Genomic DNA, 19383 nt, shown 5'->3' on the forward strand with positions numbered 1-19383 from the left:
CATAAACCGGAGCCCATCGCTCCCTAATGCATTGAGAGAGAGAAGAGAGGAAAGATTGTTTTTTTCTCCTTCTTCTTTAATTTGATTGATGGGTATTGTGCCATATCTAAGAGGAGCAAGAACCCATGAAGGGGTGCCCATATCCGATGGGCTATCACATTCTACATCAGATTCCAACAACAAGAAATGGTTAACTTTGATGCCTTTACTCGTCGCCCTTCTCGTCATTGCTGAAATCGGTTTTGTGGGTTGTTTCGGTTCGATGTTCCGTGAATCGTGCTCTTCTGGTATATTAAAGGTTGCTGGCGCTCGAAATTTTTGGATTCGAGCTTTGGGTGACCATCGCATCTTGACCTGTGAGGAGTGGCTTGAGAGAGAAGATGGCGTGGTTTATTCGAGGGATTTTAGCTTGGATCCCATCTTGGTTTCTTGTGATAAACAGGTTTTTGTTTCGATTTTTTTAACCTTCGGCTTTTAATATTTTGAACTTTTTCAGAGCGGTTTGTCTTTTATTTGCTCATTTCAGCATAATTTAAAAAGAAATAATACATGAAATACAAATAATATATTGTGTTTATGTTATTGCTTTTGAGTGTCCTTCATATTTTTTGTTAATGTCAGAGGAATTATCTTGGAAGTCAGGCACACTCATATACCTATCTACCTACCTCTGTAGATACGTACCTATGCATAAGTTTATCGTAGACATTTCCTATAGTTTTTTTCTATATTTATGTATATATGTATGTACATTTGTAAAATGCCCTCCGTGGGACTTGATCCAACGACCTCAAGGTTAAGAATCTTGTGTTCTACCAACTGAGCTTGATAGTCATCTGTATTATTTTTCTATTTCACTCTATATGTATGCATATATGTATACATCTGTAATATTCTTGTATGTACGCAGGAATGGACAGAGGGATGTATGTAGGGATTGACAGAGGGAAGAGTGGGTAGGGACAATCATCCCACCTGAAAATTTTAAATTTTCAGGTATTTTAGATACTTGTTTTATATTTCTATTAATAATTTGTTTGTTTTCACCCTTAAAATTTTATAAGTTCGTCCCTTTTAAAAAAAATTAAAAGTTCGATACCCTATGTATATATTTCCTATAACTTGTTCTAATCTATGACATTAGATGTTGTATATATTTTTGCTATTTCGCTCTAATGGTGTCGTCATTTTATGTTTGCATGTATATATGTATGCATGTGTATATATGCATTTACATGGGTATGTATGTGTAAGTTTATCCTAGACATTTCATATATTCTTTTCTTATCTAGAACATTTGAAGTTGTATGTTACTTTTCTAGTTCACTCTAAATGTTCTTTCCATTTTGCATGCATGTAAGTAGCATGTTACCTTCTTATTTATGTACGCATGCATGCACGCGTATAGATGTGTGTGTATATACAAGTCATGCTTACATTTCCTATATATAACTTTTCTAATCTAGTATGTTATGAGTTTAGAAGTACATTATTTTACTATTTCACTTTAAATATTCTTGTCAGTTATTGTTCAAAGCTTTGATGATGTTTAGAAGTTGAACTTCTTAGTTGGGTTTTTTGGAGTTGAAGCGGTTATATCTCCTTTTGTATTACTGACTTTCTCTTCTGGGTATTATAGGAGTTGAAACCTTGTGCAGTGGGTTGTAAGATCGGACCCCATCCGAGCAAGAAACCTGATGCTATCATTAGTCAGCATCCAGAAGCTGAAGCACCTAGTGTGCTGCGCTCTATGGAATCGACGGCCTACTACCCGGAAAATAATATTGCTCAGGCACGACGGTGGGTAAGCACAATCTATAATGACTTGGTCGTATTTGAAACGATCACGGATTTCACCCCTAATATTGTGGAAGTTTTGCTGACGCTTACTTGTTTTCTTTCTCTGATATTCCCTTCAACACATGCATCTAGTATGCTTCTCTATTGGAAATGTAAATGATTCCAATGTTTCCCCTTGAACTGGTCGAAGTTATCCGATTATATCATGGGATGTGTCCTATAAAGATAGGGTTGGAAGTGGATTTAATGGGGGACGTCTCTGTAAGATTAACGATTCCATTCTGTTTTGCTTTGGATTTAGGAGTGGCCACGAATATGTAATGACAACTAGCCTCTCATCGGATGTCCCAGTCGGATATTTTTCATGGGCAGAGTATGATATAATGGCACCAGTGCTTCCGAAGACTAAAAAGGCCATTGCAGCTGCTTTCATTTCTATCTGTCACGCCCGCAACTTTCGTATTAAAGCTCTTGTCAGGCTCAAAAAGGAGAATATCAAGATAGATTCTTATGGTAGATGCCACGGAAATCGCAATGAGAATGGTGAAATCAAAGTGATCCATGCTTATGTTATAAACTACTAATTGTCGCATATTTCCCATAGGTGTTAGGCTGTTTCTTTATGAATTGCTTGCCTTGGCAAATCAACCTGAAACTCTTCAATGCACTAGTTTTAAACTGCAGCAACTACATAATTGTGTCACTTCTACTGCGTAAAGTAGTGCATGAACAAATTTCATGTAAATTTGCAGTGGACAAAGTCAAAGCTCTGAAACACTGTAAGTTTAACTTGGCTTTCGAGAACACCAACGAAGATGATTACGTCACGGAAAACTTTTTCCAGTCCCTCGTTGCAGGTATGAACATTACTTTGCTACCGCCTTGAAAGTTCCCTTATTCATGTGTTGTTGCTTTGAACCTGAATGGCCGATATGATTTGATTTCAGTTTCATCATCGGATTAATGGAAACGTTAATATTTTGCAGGAAGCGTGCCTGTTGTGGTTGGTGCTCCAAATATCGAAGAATTTTCTCCTTCTCCTGGTTCATATTTACATATTAAGGAATTGAAGGATGTTCACTCGGTTGCAGAAAGAATGAAGTACCTTGCGAAAAACTCGGATGCTTATAATCAATCATTATGGTGAATATTTTAGTTACACACACCTATCTCCACTGCTTTCATGGTTTCTTTGGTGATCGGATTATACTTTGGTTTCTGCATGCCAAATTTTGTTGACAATCTGTGGTTTCAGGTGGAAGTTCGAAGGCCCGTCTGATTCGTTCAAGGCCCTTTTGGATATGGCTGCTGTTCATTCGTCATGCCGTTTGTGCATTCAGTTGGTGACCATCTTCCAGGAGGAAGAAGAAAAGAACCCCGACGTCCAGAAACGCCCCTGCAAGTGTGAGATGGGATCGGAAACTGTGTATCATTTGTATGTAAGAGAGCAAGGGAGGTTCGAGATGGACTCTATTTTCTTGAGGTAGTTCCTGTACTCTTTTAGCTACTAGTGTTGGGAAAATAGACTGCTGTAAAACGAGGCATTAGCACTGACAAGAAAGATATATATTGAAATATATAAATAAAGAACCGATTAACCGTGTCGTGGTATTAACCACTGCCTTAGAAACGAATTCGCCCCGATGTGTGTAATCGCTGCAGTAGGCGGACCGTCCCCCGAGGTTAACACGGTCACTCCGAATTCCGTACACCCGAAACCGGAGTGGACTTGGTGGTATTGCTCTTCTCTCAACTCAAACAACACTCAAAAGAGAGGAGTGTTTCAAAGCAAATGATTGCTTGGGATTATCACAAAGTGAATGAAATTACCCTCTATTTATAAGCTAAATAATGAGGGTAAAATAACCACTTCTAAATCACAATTTAATTCTATTAAACATAGAATTAAAAACCATTAAAAGTCTGTTACAAATTGAGCATTACCAACATTCCCCCACTAATGCGAAAGAATTCTTTCGTAAAGATGAGAGCAATGAAGTTAAAACACGAGAAGAGCAATAGCGAGATCAGTTGCTTAAGCACTAGTGAACGTATCTGGAACTAGTACATAGTGATGATGAGCAATCCTTCTCTTAGATAAGTGAAACTAGTCTGGAACTTTCTAAGATGGGGGTAAACTCATAACACACAACTAACCCCTTCATCCACCTGAGTCCTCGATGTGTAAGATATATATATACAAAAGTATATATTTGGCCATCTTACCTCAGGATTCTAGTAAGTGTGCTAGAAAAATGGTCCAACATTTTTCATAGAAGGCGGCTAACCCTTCTCACTTACATAGGTTATTTCATCAAGTTTATCTCAACATAAACCACCCTTTAAAAAAAAGAATATGAAATAATTAAGAGCTTTTATAATAGCTCAACCTCACAAAGGGTATGGTGACTTTTTTCAAGTTCATTATAAATGAACCACCCAAACTCTGGGCTAAGAAGTCATTAAGAATAAATATTCAACCTCATTTATCGGTAAATTCAATAAGTCCTTCTCACTAGAACCGTCCAAATACTTGGATTTGAATTTATTAAGAGTTTAACAAACTCAACCTTTCTGTCGGTAAGTTCATCATTTCCTACCCACTCACTCTGGTTATGAACTTATTAAGAATAGATATTCAGCCAAAATCGGTAAATTCATCAAGTCTTTCTCACTAAGACCACCCAAAGCCTGGGCTATGAATTTATTAAGAGCAATTAAGCTCATCCTGGGCATGCACATTATTCATCATAGGGATAGGCAGTAGGAATGTGCACTATGAGTCTTTTCATGGTTTCGTTTGACCACATGGAACTTAGATAACTAAGTTGGGTATCCACCATGAATTCCTCAACCAATGGGCTTTAGACCCATCCCCCTCGACGAATCTAGGACCAACTTCCGACTTAACCCTTTGGTAAGTGGATCTGCTAGGTTCCTTTCCGACTTCACATACTCTAAAGAGAGCACTCCATTCTTTATCAAGTGTCTAACTGATTCATGTCTTATGCGAATGTGTCTTATCTTACCATTGTAAGTTTGGTTCTTAGCCACATATATCGCAGCTTGTGAATCACACAACAATGAAACTGGAGGAGTTGGTCTTCCCCACAACGGAATATCTGCTAACAAGCTTCTGATTAATTTAGCATATTCAGTTTGGGAAACACTACTTCCTTTATTCTTAACTATATGTATGCTAGGGTCATAAGGAGTTCGAACAGGGACGACATAAAAACTGTCAAATTTCTTTAGCACTTTCTCTTTATAATGTGCTTGACATAAAGAAAATCCCTTCTCAGTTTTGGTAACTTTGACTCCTAAGATTACATCAACTTCTCCCAGATCCATCATCTCAAATTTTGTGAACAAGAAACCGTTTGTTTTGTTAATGGACTCAATGTTAGAACTGAAAATCAACATGTCATCAACATACAAAACTTATGATGACGCAATCAGTATCAAACATCCTCGAATACACGCAAGCATCCGAACCATTCAATACAAAACCAAAACTAAGTATAGTTTTATGAAATTTCTTGTACCATTGTTCTCATATAGATCTCCTCATCTAGATCTCCTTTCAAAAATGCAGTCTTAACATCTATTTGATGTACTCGCAACTTATGAATGGAGACTAGTGCAAATAATGCACAGATCATTGAGATGTTCATAACAGGAGAGTAAGGATCGAAGTAGTCTAAAACAAACTTTTGAGTGAACCCTTTGACAACTAGCCTTGCCTTATACCACTGGATCAAACCATCTGGTCTCATTTTCTTCCGGAAGATTCATTTGTTACAGATTGGTTTAAATCCTCTAGGCAAGTAAACTAATTCTCAAGTATGATTAGACATTATCGATTCTAGTTCATCATTAATAGCGCTTTTCTAGAACTAGTATCGATAGATCTTATAGCCTTTTAGGATCCTCTTATAATATTTAAGCTATATGATCAGAAAGAGAGTCTAAATCATTTATCTCAGAAATAAAGGAAGTGATAAAATTTGGTCCAAATAGCCTTTTACTTCTTCTAGTCTCGAAATCAATTTCTTGAGAAGACCTAGCAGGAATACTAGAAGAAGTTGATAGAATATTTTCTATTTAAGTTTAAGCATTTAATCTACATTTTAAGACACCCCCACATTTCTAACATTTTAGGATATCCATAAGTGTCTTGTAAAACGTGTAAACAAATACTCAATCATACTAGAGTAAAGTTTGTTATGAGTTTTAGCCATAAAACTATATTTTAACAAACTAAAGTTTTGTTTACACATAATTATATTCTCAAAGTTTTGAGAAGTTACAAATCATTAAGATTAAAATGCATAAACCATTATGAAATAGATAATCTCTTTTCTTTCCTCTACTTAGGAAAATCACTTAAAGAGATTTAATAGCTACAACACACTCTTAGTAGCAATATTGTCTATCATATTTTCATTCATGATATTCAACATATTAGCCTTAAAGAGATCATCATATATTTTATTTACTATGACTAAGTTTGGTATTCCACTCAACCAAATTAATCTTCACTCTTTTAACTTCTACACTAAGTTATAAGAGTTTTTTATCTTGTCATAGTATTGGAATAGTGAGCAAAGTAATGAAAAATGCACCAGGTAGGTTTCTATGAAAGAGAGGTGGTGCACTAGGCACGCTTAAGTACCAAGTCTTCATAGAACCAATCCTAGACATGCATTTTCATACTCATCACACTACTTTCCAATAAATCATTTGTGAATTTTCTTTCTCTTTAAATAAGATCTCTTTAAAGAATTATGCTTGATACTTTTACTCACAATAGTATATTATTAAGCATATATGTTTTTGGGCTCACACTACCACCTTAGCCTTAGTAGTACTACCTTAGTCTTTACTAGTGGTTTTATCTCATTTCATAGTATCCACTAAGTTTTAAAGACTAGCTTAAAGGCTCACACAATCTAATTCATGTATTTAAAAGGCATGAATTAATAGGAAACAAGTCTAAATAAACTGACCTCGTAGGTAGAATCAAAATTGCAATTAGACTTGTTCATTCTCACCATGCATGCAACTTCATTCTTTGCATCATCATCTTCATGATTCTCCAAAATTGTAATCATCATGTTGTCTTTATAAATTTCTCAAAAGAAATTATTAGTATGATAAAATAGTTGATATTTATTTTCACCTTAATATTCAGAAACTGAATAATCTTACCCCCACATGAAAATAAATAGTTACTTTTCTCCACATATCAACTAGCATACATGCAAATTAAAACTTTTGCCATTCGACCGTTCCAATGTTTTGAATAACATAACCCAAAATATTTATGAGCTTTTAATAAATATTTTCCATAACCATTTGGCCTTTAACAATTATAAATGGTTATTAATCTTTCACTAATCTGACCATTAAAATTGTTCTTCAATTCAATAAACCATATTAAAACCAATGTTTTCATGGCCATTATGAAATTCATTAAAAGCTATAAATAAATTGGTTCTATCATAAAATATTTATAATGTACCTTGCAATTGGATATATCATACTGTATTAACACATTGCACTAAAACATGGAAATGTAACATACTTGCAACAAAAATTGCAATTCTCACCTGCAATTCTTTCATAAGTGCATACTTGAATGTAATTCAATTGCCAAAGTATAAACAACAATTCTCACTATTTTATTATAAATATCGTTAAACTTTAATACCATAATTAGCATTAAAAACTGTCTTAATTATGATTATAAATCCGTTGAATATTAATTCATCTCAATGTCAATACCATTTATAATCCATAAGTAATATCATTTCAAACGTTAAGACAATTAATAACATTTAGAGATTTTCAACGGCTATAAAATTTTAAAAGTCATTAAAACAGAAGTTTTAATCATACTAATAATGATATTAAATATTTCACCAAAAAAAAAAAAAAAACTTACCAAAGCCCCAACGCCACCTAAACTCGGGCTAATTGTTGACGTTTAAAAGCAATAACCGACTAACTATTTGGCCTTTTATTCAATATATAAAAAACTCATAACATTTGGTTTTAGCGCATATCATGCATTTTTTTTTTAAATTGCAAAGAATTACTCACTGTTTTATAGCCTTCGCACTAAAGATTAAACTCGACATATTTCTTTAGCAATTTTGTAGGCATGTAAAACATATAAAAACATTTTTACTTCCATAAACAAGATAGATCAAACCTGAATTCGGATTAAAGATCCTTGTAACGATGATCAATCATGATAAGTATTCTTTCAACAGCAGTAGAAATTCGTTTCTAAATTGTTGGGAAAATAGACTGCTGTAAAACGAGGCATTAGCACTGACAAGAAAGATATATATTGAAATATATAAATAAAGAACCGATTAACCGTGTCGTGGTATTAACCACTGCCTTAGAAACGAATTCGCCCCGATGTGTGTAATCGCTGCAGTAGGCGGACCGTCCCCCGAGGTTAACACGGTCACTCCGAATTCCGTACACCCGAAACCGGAGTGGACTTGGTGGTATTGCTCTTCTCTCAACTCAAACAACACTCAAAAGAGAGGAGTGTTTCAAAGCAAATGATTGCTTGGGATTATCACAAAGTGAATGAAATTACCCTCTATTTATAAGCTAAATAATGAGGGTAAAATAACCACTTCTAAATCACAATTTAATTCTATTAAACATAGAATTAAAAACCATTAAAAGTCTGTTACAAATTGAGCATTACCAACAACTAGTACATTGTCCCAAATCGTTTTTATCCTGTACCGGTTAGACTTTCGTTAAACATAACTATAAACGATTAAACCGGAAGAAATCCTTATTGCCGACATTGATGAACAGGTCCAGAAACATGACTCTAGAGGCATTGGAGGCTGCAGTTCTTATGCATTTCAAGTCTCGTAAACATGAGCCTATTTGGAAATGGGAAAGACCCGAAAGCATTAGAGGGGGTGAACTAAAAGTATACAGAATATATCCTCTTGGGTTGACACAGAGACAGGCTTTATATACCTTCAAGTTCAAAAATGATGCTGATCTTAGGAATCACATCAAAAACAACCCTTGTGCCAAGTTAGAAGTCATATTCGTCTAGATCAATGATTCCGTTACATCATCTCCGAGCACATTTTACGGAGTCCCAATTATCTGCAGTACTTTGCTGAGATGCATTTCCTGAGAGATCAAGGCAACCTCAAGCAGGTTATGAATTTCGTTATACTGTTGTTTTAAGTACTCCGTTTTTTCTTTACCATTGATGAACTGCTAAGTTATAGTTTGATGAACAATTATCAAAATTCCCGGATGGTTCGATTTGTTTAGGCTAAGGCCCTAAATGCATCCCGTCCATTTGAGTTTTAGCTTCAAATTCTTTGATTATTTAGCTCAACTTTGTTGACAGCACTATTAATTATTTGATGAATTTTACTTTAGATATGTTAGTATCTGTGCATAAGTTGTTAACTTCAAAGGTAAATTATTCACTTCATCATTCAACTTGATCGTATTCAAGATTTGATAATTAAATTTTAAAAAATTTCTTATTTAATTACTTAACTTTCGAATTATCTTACTAGTAGTCAATTTAGTTTTAAAGAAGAAACATGAAGTGATTTTTTTTTTGCTAACATGAAAGTCAAGTTATTTTTAGAGTTTCATCCCATCTCATGTCGTCGCAACGTTATTGTTCTTTGACATCTTTTCAAATTGCTCTAAACACCAACGAATTCATCTTGTTATCTCATACCAAACCTCTTTAAAACTCGTGAAATTTCAACTCTAACCTCAAGGTTAGAGGAAAACGACTCGTATGAGATATAATTTACAAGTGCATTAACAAACAATCATGTTCAACAATCCAAGCTTTTTGACCAATTACAAGAACCAGAGAACAGGTTTCAGAGATTAAAAATACAAAAACCAAGCATGTAATGCGAGTAAAGTCAAATCAAACTTTATTAAAAGTTTTGTTACTGGTACTCAAGTGCGAGCGACAAGAAATATTTTCATATATTTGGAAAGTACCACGTGTTGGGAAACTGTCATCGTCTACCGAAGAGGCTGATCGAGCTGACTTTCATCGGAGTCGCCACAACCAGTGGAGCTTCAGGTGAGTTACTAGCAGCGAAGTTGTCATGCATGAAGCGACTCTCTATGATGGATTCGTCCTTCAATATGATCTTGTAGCAATAACAGCTCTTGAGACCCTGTTGATTCCGATAGCATTCATGAGCACTGTTCTTCACTTGCTGGAAATCCCATATAACACTGAATTTTCCCACGGTTGCGACTAGGTGACGCTCTTGTTTACCGTTCTCGGTGACCTACAGAAAGTTCAATACACAAGTCAGATCCGAATGTAAAATGAATGTCTATGTAGTATCGATGTCACATGTAGCAACACAAAATGGTCATTTATGTTGATGAATCACATAAGAATGGAGACAATCTGTTTTACACAACTTAAAACATGCATGATGGCCTAGCCTAAGCAATTCTATAGCATGTAAATATGGCAATGCGTCCCTAGTATTAACAAAGGAAACTTTGAGTCCATGAAACATCAAATGATACGCAATTATCAACAAACAAGAATCAAAACATAGAGAAACAGTAAACATGCTTCATCAAACTTCAAATAACAGTGATAAACAGTATCGTAGAAAACAATTAATGAAGGAATGTCTTTATCTTGCCCACGAGAAATGGCCACCATGAAACTTATTATCGTTCCCAGCTAGATGTGAATCCAGAGGAGTCAACTTCAACAATCTGGGTGCTGGAATTTTATTCCCCATTCTACCACTAACCCGGTTTTGGTCTTCCCGTCTTTATCCGTGAACATAGTGCAAATGAGGATCAGATATGTATCAGTTGTTCCCAAAATCCATTTCCCATCATAGGTAACATCTAAATGAATGATCGGCGAACCGAGTCCGGGAAATGCAGTCTTGGCCTGCCTCATTGATGTCTTCGAATACAACCTGATCTTCCCATCAAGTGATCCAACCACAATCGATCCATCGCCGGTACTAGCAAAGCACTGGAAATTCGTCCCTCTCGAGAACTGATGCCCTTTTGTCCAATGCAAAACAGGTGAGTCACTTGTGGCAATGTTCTGAACCATCCCCTTCTGATCTCTCATATCCCATTGGCACAATCTATTATCATCCAACCCTAAAAAGGTCGATTCGGAGGGATCCAATTGCGACCCTTTCGTATCATTGGTGATATCTCTCATCGTAACATCAGCCCCATCTTTCTCAAACTTCCACTCGGTAACAATCTTCCCTGTCTCAATATCAACCTGCTTAAGCCCGGTAGCATTCGGCTTCCCTTCTTTCGCTGGACTCATAAGCATCATATTCGTCTCTGCCTTCATTAACAGCGCCTTTTTCGGGGTTGAATTCAACATATTTCCCTCAATCCTCGAACCCCCAGCATCGAACTTAACACAAATACCTTTAGCATTTATTCCACGGTTAAAGTTCCTATAAACTTGAACACCCAAATCATTAACCAAGAAACTATTATCCAACGCACCCAAAGCCAAACTCTGAACACCTCCATTAGAAGCTTCCTCAAACTCCTCCATCAATTCTCGACTCCCTTTAACCGGTGCCGGATCCGAGCTATGATCCTCTGCATCTTCCCACATGGAATCATCAGCTGCTTCAGGTTTCATCCACCCAATAAACTCCTTCCCATAAACCTTAATCTTATTCTCCTCAGTAGCTTCCATACCATAAACATTCTCAAACAAACAATTCTGAAATTGGGTAACGAAATTCCTATACTCTTCATCGGTCAAAAACTTCAAAGCCCAAACAGCTTTATCAACAAAATCGACTCGTTTTTGATCCCCAAACATTTTCAATTGCATTTCAGTTGAAACCCTAGCCTTAACTTTCGAACCCACTTCCAAAACCCAACAGGATTCATCGTCGTCGTCATCATCATCATCGTTTTTCTTGGTGAAACTATAAGAAGTGAGTTTTTCAGAGATTACCCATTTGGCTTTGGGAGTGTTCCCGCCTATATGAAGGTAAAGCTTCACTGGGTTTTTGAGATTGGGGCTCGGTTGTTGGGGAGAGTTGTATTTCAGTTTTAGGGATTTGAGCTTAGCGTCGATATCGTCGATGCTTTTGCTATTACCTGAAGAAGTTGATGATGAAGATTGGGTGTTTCGGTGATCGCTTAAAGCGTCGTCGTAATGCTCTTTTTCCTGTTCTTTTTCTTCTTCATACTCTTCTTCGGATTCTGAATCAGTGAATCGATCTTCTCTGCTTTGTGAAGTACCCATTTTTGGATCTTAATGAATTTCACAAATAGGTTGAGAGAGTAAAGTGCAAAAATTAATAAATTTCTGGGCTTTCAGAGCTTATGATTTGCTTATTATCGGTTTCGGATAAAGCTAGGAGGCGACAGATTATTGTATTAATAGCCCCGAATTTGTCACTTTGGTCACCGGCTAGTACCGGTTAATAAATACTAAAAATATAGCATGTCCTAAGTTCAAGGTTTTATAAGTAGAAAATTATCTGTTAAAAAATTCATTCATTAAAATTATGTGATAAGAGTAATTCAGATTAATCCGGATGAAATTATAAGGTCGGAAAGAAAAAATAATTTATATTTATTAAAAAAGTATACTAATAAAAATTTGTTTTTAATATAATTTAATAATTATTTATATTCTTACCCTTAATTGATTAATGAAACCGAGCTTTCAACAAGGTAACCGGAGAAAGTTACTGTATTCCCGACTTTGTTACTTTGGTCACCGGCTATTACCGGTTAATAAATATTAAAAATGTTGTTTAAACATATCTTAAGTTTGAAGTTTTGTACGTTAAAAATTTTCGTTGAAAAATTCATTCATCAAAATAAGATATGCAATGTAAGTCTATCCAGATTAATCAAAATGAATTCTTAGAATCAAGAGGATAAAAAAATAATTAATTTATATTTATTAAAAAAATTAAACTAATAAAATTTTATTTCAATATGATTTAATAATTATTTATATTCTTACCCTTAATTGATTAATGAAACCTAACTTTCAACAAAGTAACCGGATATAATTGGTCAGCGTTGATATAACGTGGCCCTAAACCTTATCAACGAAGCAAAGCGCCACACGATGGAAACTTGGGATACTAGTAGTACGCATAAATAAGCAAGTCTTTGCCATGGCGTCGCGTTTCGAAAACGCAAAACATTAAAAATTAGCAGTTGACAGTACGCGTTTAAAGAAACTCTAAATAATGAAACTAAGCTTCGAATATTTCCCTTAACAGCTTGCAACTGTTTTTCATATAAAAGAAAATAAGCTATATTACTTGGAATCGGGAATGTCAAATAAGAACATGTATCTGCTGCATCCAAATTTTATATCGAACATGACATAGGTACTTGAAGGAAAATAAAGTCGGAATAACATAAGACCTGAAGTTCGAATTTTAGAATACACTGAATGAACCACAATTTCCAGGTATTATTCCCCATGCCTTTCCCACAATCTAACTAATAACAACAAATACATAGGCATTTACATTGCTTTTTGCTCCATTTTGCCTTGAGAAGCAATGCCGCTTGAATCTACATTGTAATCACTTAACACTGACCTCTGTTGGTGAAACGATGGGTGGATGCATTTATGAAATGAGAAAAACAACAAAAAGACGACAACTTTCCACTCTCACAAAGCATCTCGAGCAGCAATTCGGCATGTTACGGCGTCTGCAAGAGTTGATATGCCTAGCTCGGGGCCGGATATTTTGTAGTGCTGAAGAATGCCCAAAAATGATAAACCAATCATATGATAAAGGTGACGAGAGCAATAAAATATAGAGATCAACTTCACAAACCTTTTGTATCGGGGCTTGATCTGCTCTTCCTTCCAACTCAACTAAACCGATCTCTTTTCCATCAATAAACTTCTCCACAGCTTTCATCTATGAGGAATTACAGTAGATCATTTGCTGAAAAGTCAACAAGTGTAGGCAACTTTCGGTGGGTTTTTTTTACAACAATATTTTTGGTGCAAGTGGTGCAAATGGCAGCTGAAATTGTTGAATATTTTGGATGGTAAAACTATGCAATTAGTTATTGAAATTTAGAGTACTTACAAATTAGTCCTTAAACTTCAACTATAAATACTCTAGCTCATTTAGCTTCAAAATCATCCCAAAGCATTCTAGCTTTCTTCCAATACTATAGAGAATTTAGAGAGTTTCTTGAGAGTTGTTTTCTCCTTTTTATCAAGAGAGAATTATCATTGTTTTCTCCTTGGTAGATCGAGAGAGGTTGTAATTCCTATTTTTCTCATAGTAAAATTCTTCTACCGTTGCCCGTGGTTTTTACCATATATTATTTAGGGATTTTCCACGTAAATTTTGTGTCTTCTTTATCTTCATTTTTATTTTCTCAAATTATCAGTTGCGATTTTGCTCTATCTGATAGCCGTCTTCCGTAACAATTGGTATCAGAGCCAGATTAGAGTATGTAATATCTGCTTATTGTCTTTGTGGTTGCCACCAAAAGGTGGATCCTCCAACATAAGAAAGTAAGAAGTTATTACCCATTCTTTGAAGGTTCCAGAGAACTATTCACGATAATGAAATAGTTGGAGCTATCCGTAAACGAAACAATGACAACGAAATTTGATATTAAAAAGTTCAATGGGAGAAATTTCTCTTTGTGGAAATTGAAGATGAAGGTCATCTTGAGGAAAGACGGTTGTCTAGCAGCTATCAGCGAAAGGCCAGTAGATTTCACAGACGACAACAAATGGATCGAAATGGACGGAAATGCTATGGCAAACTTTCATCTAGCATTAGCAGATGAAGTATTGTCAAGTATCGAGGAGAAGAAGACAGCTAAGGAGATATGGGATCATCTCACCAAACTGTACGAGGCCACATCGATGCACAATAAAATTTTCCTTAAAAGAAAATTGTACACTCTCCGTATGCCAGAATCTACTTCAGTGACAGAGCACTTAAATACACTGAACACTTTATTTTCTCAGCTTACATCCTTAAGCTGTAAAATAGGAGAATAAGAACGTGCTGAACTTCTACTTCAAAGTCTACCGGATTCGTATGATCAACTCATCATCAACTTGACAAACAATAATGTCACCAGTCTAGTCTTCGATGACGTTGCAGTTGCTGTTCTACAAGAAGAAAATCGGCGCAAGAACAAGGAAGACATACAAGTAAATCTGCAACAAGCAGAAGCGATGACAACGATGAGATGAAAATCAACAGAACGTGGCCAAAGCAGCAGTCACAAACATGGTAGATCGAAGTCGAGAAGCAAGAAGAATTTAAAGTGTTACAACTGTGGAAAGAAGGGTCACTTGAAGAAGGATTGTTGGAGTCTAAATAAAAACTCCAATCCACAAGGCAATACCGCAAACACTTCATATGATGGAGATGCTCTATGCTGTGAAGCGTCAACCACCGTGGAAGAAAGAAAACGATTTGCAGATATATGGCTCATTGATTCGGGAGCAACATATCACATGACCTCAAGAAGAGAATGGTTCCATCATTATGAACCTGTCTCAGGAGGATCTGTGTATAGTTGCAATGATCATGCCTTAGAGATCATAGGCGTGGGAACCATTAAATTGAAGATGTATGATGGAACAATTAAAGCTGTTCGAGATGTGCGACACGTGAAAGGCCTGAAGAAAAATTTATTATCCTACGGATTGTTGGATAATAATGCAAGCAAGATTGAAACACGAAAAGGAATTGTGGTGCTGAAAGGCGAAAAGATAGCTGCAAACTTGTACATGCTGAAGGGAGAGACTTTGCTAGAAGCAGAAGCCTCTGTTGCCTCATGTAGTTCAAATTCTGCAATGTTATGACATCAGAAACTTGGACACATGTCAGAACAAGGAATAGAAGTCCTTGTGGAGCAAAACCTACTTCCAGGCTTAACAAATGTATCACTTACCTTGTGTGAGCATTGCATAACAAGTAAGAAACACCGGTTGAAATTCAACACGACAAATTCTAGAGGCAAAAGTGTTCTAGAATTGATTCACTCTGACGTATGGCAAGCACCGGTTACATCCCTAGGCGGAGCAAAATACTTTGTCTCATTTATTGATGACTACTCTAGGAGATGTTGGGTGTACCCTATTAAGAAGAAGTCAGATGTGTTTTCAACTTTCAAAAACTTCAAAGCGCGGGTGGAACTTGATTCTGGAAATAAAATCAAGTGTTTCAGAACAGATAATGGAGGAGAATACACAATCGAAGAATTTGATGACTTTTGCAGGAAAGAAGGCATCAAAAGACAGTTCACAGTGGCGAACACTCCTCAACAAAATGGAGTGGCAGAGCGGATGAACAGAACCTTGTTAGAAAGAACAAGAGCAATGTTGAGGGATGCAGGCCTAGAAAAATCATTCTGGGCAGAAGCAGTCAATACCGCTTGTTATTTGGTGAATCGAGCTCCATCAACTGCAATAGAGCTGAAGACACCGATGGAGATATGGACTGGTAAACCAGCTGATTATTCAAACCTCCAAGTATTTGGAAGTATTGTGTACGTGATGTACAACTCCCAAGAAATTTCAAAGCTAGATCCAAAATCCAGGAAATGCAAATTCTTGGGGTATGCTGATGGTGTAAAGGGGTATCGCTTGTGGGATCTCACCACCCGCAAAGTGATCATCAGTAGGGATGTTATCTTTGTAGAAGATAAACTACAAAGAAAATAAGATGATGATAGCGCTGAAAAGTCAGAGACTACACATATACATGTGGAAAAGGAGGTTGAACAAGGAGATTATTCTGAAGCAGAACCAGCACATGATGAACAAGAACCAGAGAGTTTTGAAGCTCCAACAACTCGTCAATCAGATCGTGTGAGAAAACGTCCCAATTGGCACTCAGATTATGTTATAGAAGGTAATATTGCATACTACCTTTTAACAGAGTACGGCGAGCCATCAACATACTAGGAGGCAATAAACAACTCAAATGCTTCACTGTGGATGATGACGATGCAAGAAGAAATCGAAGCCCTTCATAAAAATAATACATGGGACATTGTGCCACTACCACAAGGAAGGAAGCCAATTGGTAACAATGGGTCTTCAAAATCAAGCGAAATGGTGACGATCAAGTTGAGAGGTATCGTGCAAGACTGGTGGTCAAAGGATATGCTCAAAAAGAAGGTATTGATTTCAATGAAATATTTTCTCATGTTGTTCGATCAACAAAAGTTCGAGTAGTTTTGGCAATGTGTGCTACATTGAACTTACATCTAGAGTAGCTAGATGTTAAAACAACTTTTCTTCATGGAAATCTTGAAGAAGAGATTTACATGCTCCAGCCTGAAGGTTTTGAAGAAAAAGAAAAGAAGAACTTGGTTTGCAGGTTAAACAAATCTATGTACGGTTTAAAGCAGGCGCCGAGGTGTTGGTATAAGAGATTTGATTCCTTCATTATGTGCCTTGGATATAACAGACTTAATGCAGACCCTTGTGCTTATTTCAAGAGGTCTGGTGATAACGATTTGTTATATTGCTGTTGTATGTGAATGACATGTTGGTTGCAAGACCCAACAAAGATCATATTGACGAATTGAAGGCACAACTGGCTAGGGAATTTGAAATGAAGGACTTAGGATCAGAAAACAAGATTCTAGGGATGCAAATTCACCGAGACAGAAGTAATAGGAAGATTTGGCTTTCACAAAAGAATTACTTAAAGAAGATCTTGTCACGATTCAGCATGCAAGATTGTAAGCCAATTTCTACCCCTCTTCCTATTAACTTCAAATTATCCTCCAGTATGAGTCCTAGCAGTGAAGAAGAGAGGATGGAGATGTCTCGAGTACCGTATGCATCGGTAGTGGGAAGTTTAATGTTCGCTATGATATGCACAAGACCAGACATTGCACAAGAAGTGGGAGTGGTTAGTCGGTACATGGAGAATCCAGGCAAAGAGCATTGGAATACAGTAAAGAGGATCCTGAGATACATCAAAGGGACCTCAAATGTTGCATTATGTTACGGAGGATCAAACTTACTAATCAATGGGTATATAGATTCTGACTATGCAGGGGATTTGGATAAAAGCAAATCTACAACAGGATATGTGTTCAAAGTTGTTGATGGAGCTATAAGCTGGGTTTCTAAGTTGCAGTCAGTTGTGGCTACATACACAATAGAAGCAGAATATGTAGCAGCTACACAAGCCAGTAAAGAAATAATTTGGTTGAAGATGTTATTGGAGGAGCTTGGGCATAATCAAGAGTATGTCTCTCTATTTTGTGACAGTCAAAGCGTCTTGCATCTAGCAATGAATCCAACATTTCATTCAAGGACAAAGCACAAACGAGTTCAGTACCATTTCATTCGTGAAAAGGTGGAAGAAGGGACGGTAGATATGCAGAAGGTCCATACCAAAGACAACATAGCAGATTTCATGACGAAGGCGATCAACGCTGATAAATTTACCTAGTGTCGATCCTCTTGTGGCCTGTCAGAAACGTAAGTAGCATGAAGGTACAAGGTAGAAAGAATGGTGTGAAGATATGATTGTTCCAATCAAATCTTCAAGTGGGAGATTGCTGAAAAGTCAACAAGTGTAGGCAACTTTCGGTGGGTTTTTTTTACAACAATATTTTCGGTGCAAGTGGTGCAAATGGAAGCTGAAATTGTTGAATATTTTGGATGGTAAAACTATGCAATTAGTCATTGAAATTTAGGGTACTTACAAATTAGTCCTTAAGCTTCAACTATAAATACCCTAGCTCATTTAGCTTCAAAATCATCCCAAAGCATTCTAGCTTTCTTCCAATACTATAGAGAATTTAGAGAGTTTCTTGAGAGTTGTTTTCTCCTTTTTATCAAGAGAGAATTATCATTGTTTTCTCCTTGGTAGATCGAGAGAGATTGTAATTCCTATTTTTCTCATAGTGAAATTCTTCTACCGTTGCCCGTGGTTTTTACCCTATATTATTTAGGAGTTTTCCACGTAAATTTTGTGTCTTCTTTATCTTCATTTTTATTTTCTCAAATTATCAGTTGCGATTTTGCTCTATCCGATAGCCGTCTTCCGCAACATCATTAACATGCAATTGGTTGGAAACATAAAAGGGAAAACTCTGAATAGCTCAATGCAGAACATGCATATGACGTAGTATCACCTCACCAGGAGAAGTGTTAAATCGAGCTGCAAGGACATAACTTGAATTTTCGGAAATACCACATCTTTTTAAGGACTCCGTGATCTGGAAATAACCGTCGTTTGTTAACTTCAATCTCAAACTAACTGAAAATCGGGTAATGAACTTCAGAGACAAATATGGTTAAAAAATATTACATGCTTAGATCCTGATTAATTGTAAACAAGTTTAGAATGGAGTGTTCGTGTAGTCAATGACTCACGCGACTTGTAAACAAGCGTCTTAAATGCCGCAGCTAGAACTGGAAAAACATCTGGAACCTGTTTTGATCATCCATACACATGAGATCAGAGAAACTATATGAGAAAAATAAAAGTTAAAAAACTCAGGAATCATACAAGTGATGCATTAAGAAAT

At 36.3% G+C, this 19383-nt stretch overlaps 1 protein-coding gene and 1 pseudogene across 1 annotated transcript; one reads left to right on the forward strand and one right to left on the reverse strand.

The window, feature by feature from the left end:
• Nucleotides 1-76: 76 nt before the first annotated feature.
• LOC120128066 (glycoprotein 3-alpha-L-fucosyltransferase A-like) lies at nucleotides 77-8911 on the forward strand. The gene is made up of 7 exons (XM_039145849.1): nucleotides 77-442; nucleotides 1640-1800; nucleotides 2102-2343; nucleotides 2553-2657; nucleotides 2787-2943; nucleotides 3056-3283; nucleotides 8650-8911. The coding sequence occupies exons 1-7, from the start codon at nucleotides 89-91 to the stop codon at nucleotides 8900-8902; spliced, it is 1500 nt and encodes a 499-aa protein (XP_039001780.1). The 5' UTR covers nucleotides 77-88; the 3' UTR covers nucleotides 8903-8911.
• LOC120128065 lies at nucleotides 8343-12206 on the reverse strand (annotated as a pseudogene).
• Between the last annotated feature and the right edge of the window lie 7177 nt (nucleotides 12207-19383).

This window comes from Hibiscus syriacus, unplaced genomic scaffold (assembly GCF_006381635.1).
Source record: "Hibiscus syriacus cultivar Baekdansim isolate YM2019G1 unplaced genomic scaffold, ASM638163v2 tig00110474_pilon, whole genome shotgun sequence".
NCBI lineage: Eukaryota > Viridiplantae > Streptophyta > Magnoliopsida > Malvales > Malvaceae > Hibiscus > Hibiscus syriacus.

Excerpts from the sequence above, each read along its gene's own strand:
- LOC120128066 (XM_039145849.1), top strand. The coding sequence starts at position 89 with ATGGGTATTGTGCCATATCTAAGAGGAGCAAGAACCCATGAAGGGGTG. Across the intron at positions 443-1,639 it reads TGGTTTCTTGTGATAAACAG|GAGTTGAAACCTTGTGCAGT; the intron begins GTTTTTGTTTCG and ends TGGGTATTATAG. Across the intron at positions 2,344-2,552 it reads CGGAAATCGCAATGAGAATG|TGGACAAAGTCAAAGCTCTG; the intron begins GTGAAATCAAAG and ends GTAAATTTGCAG.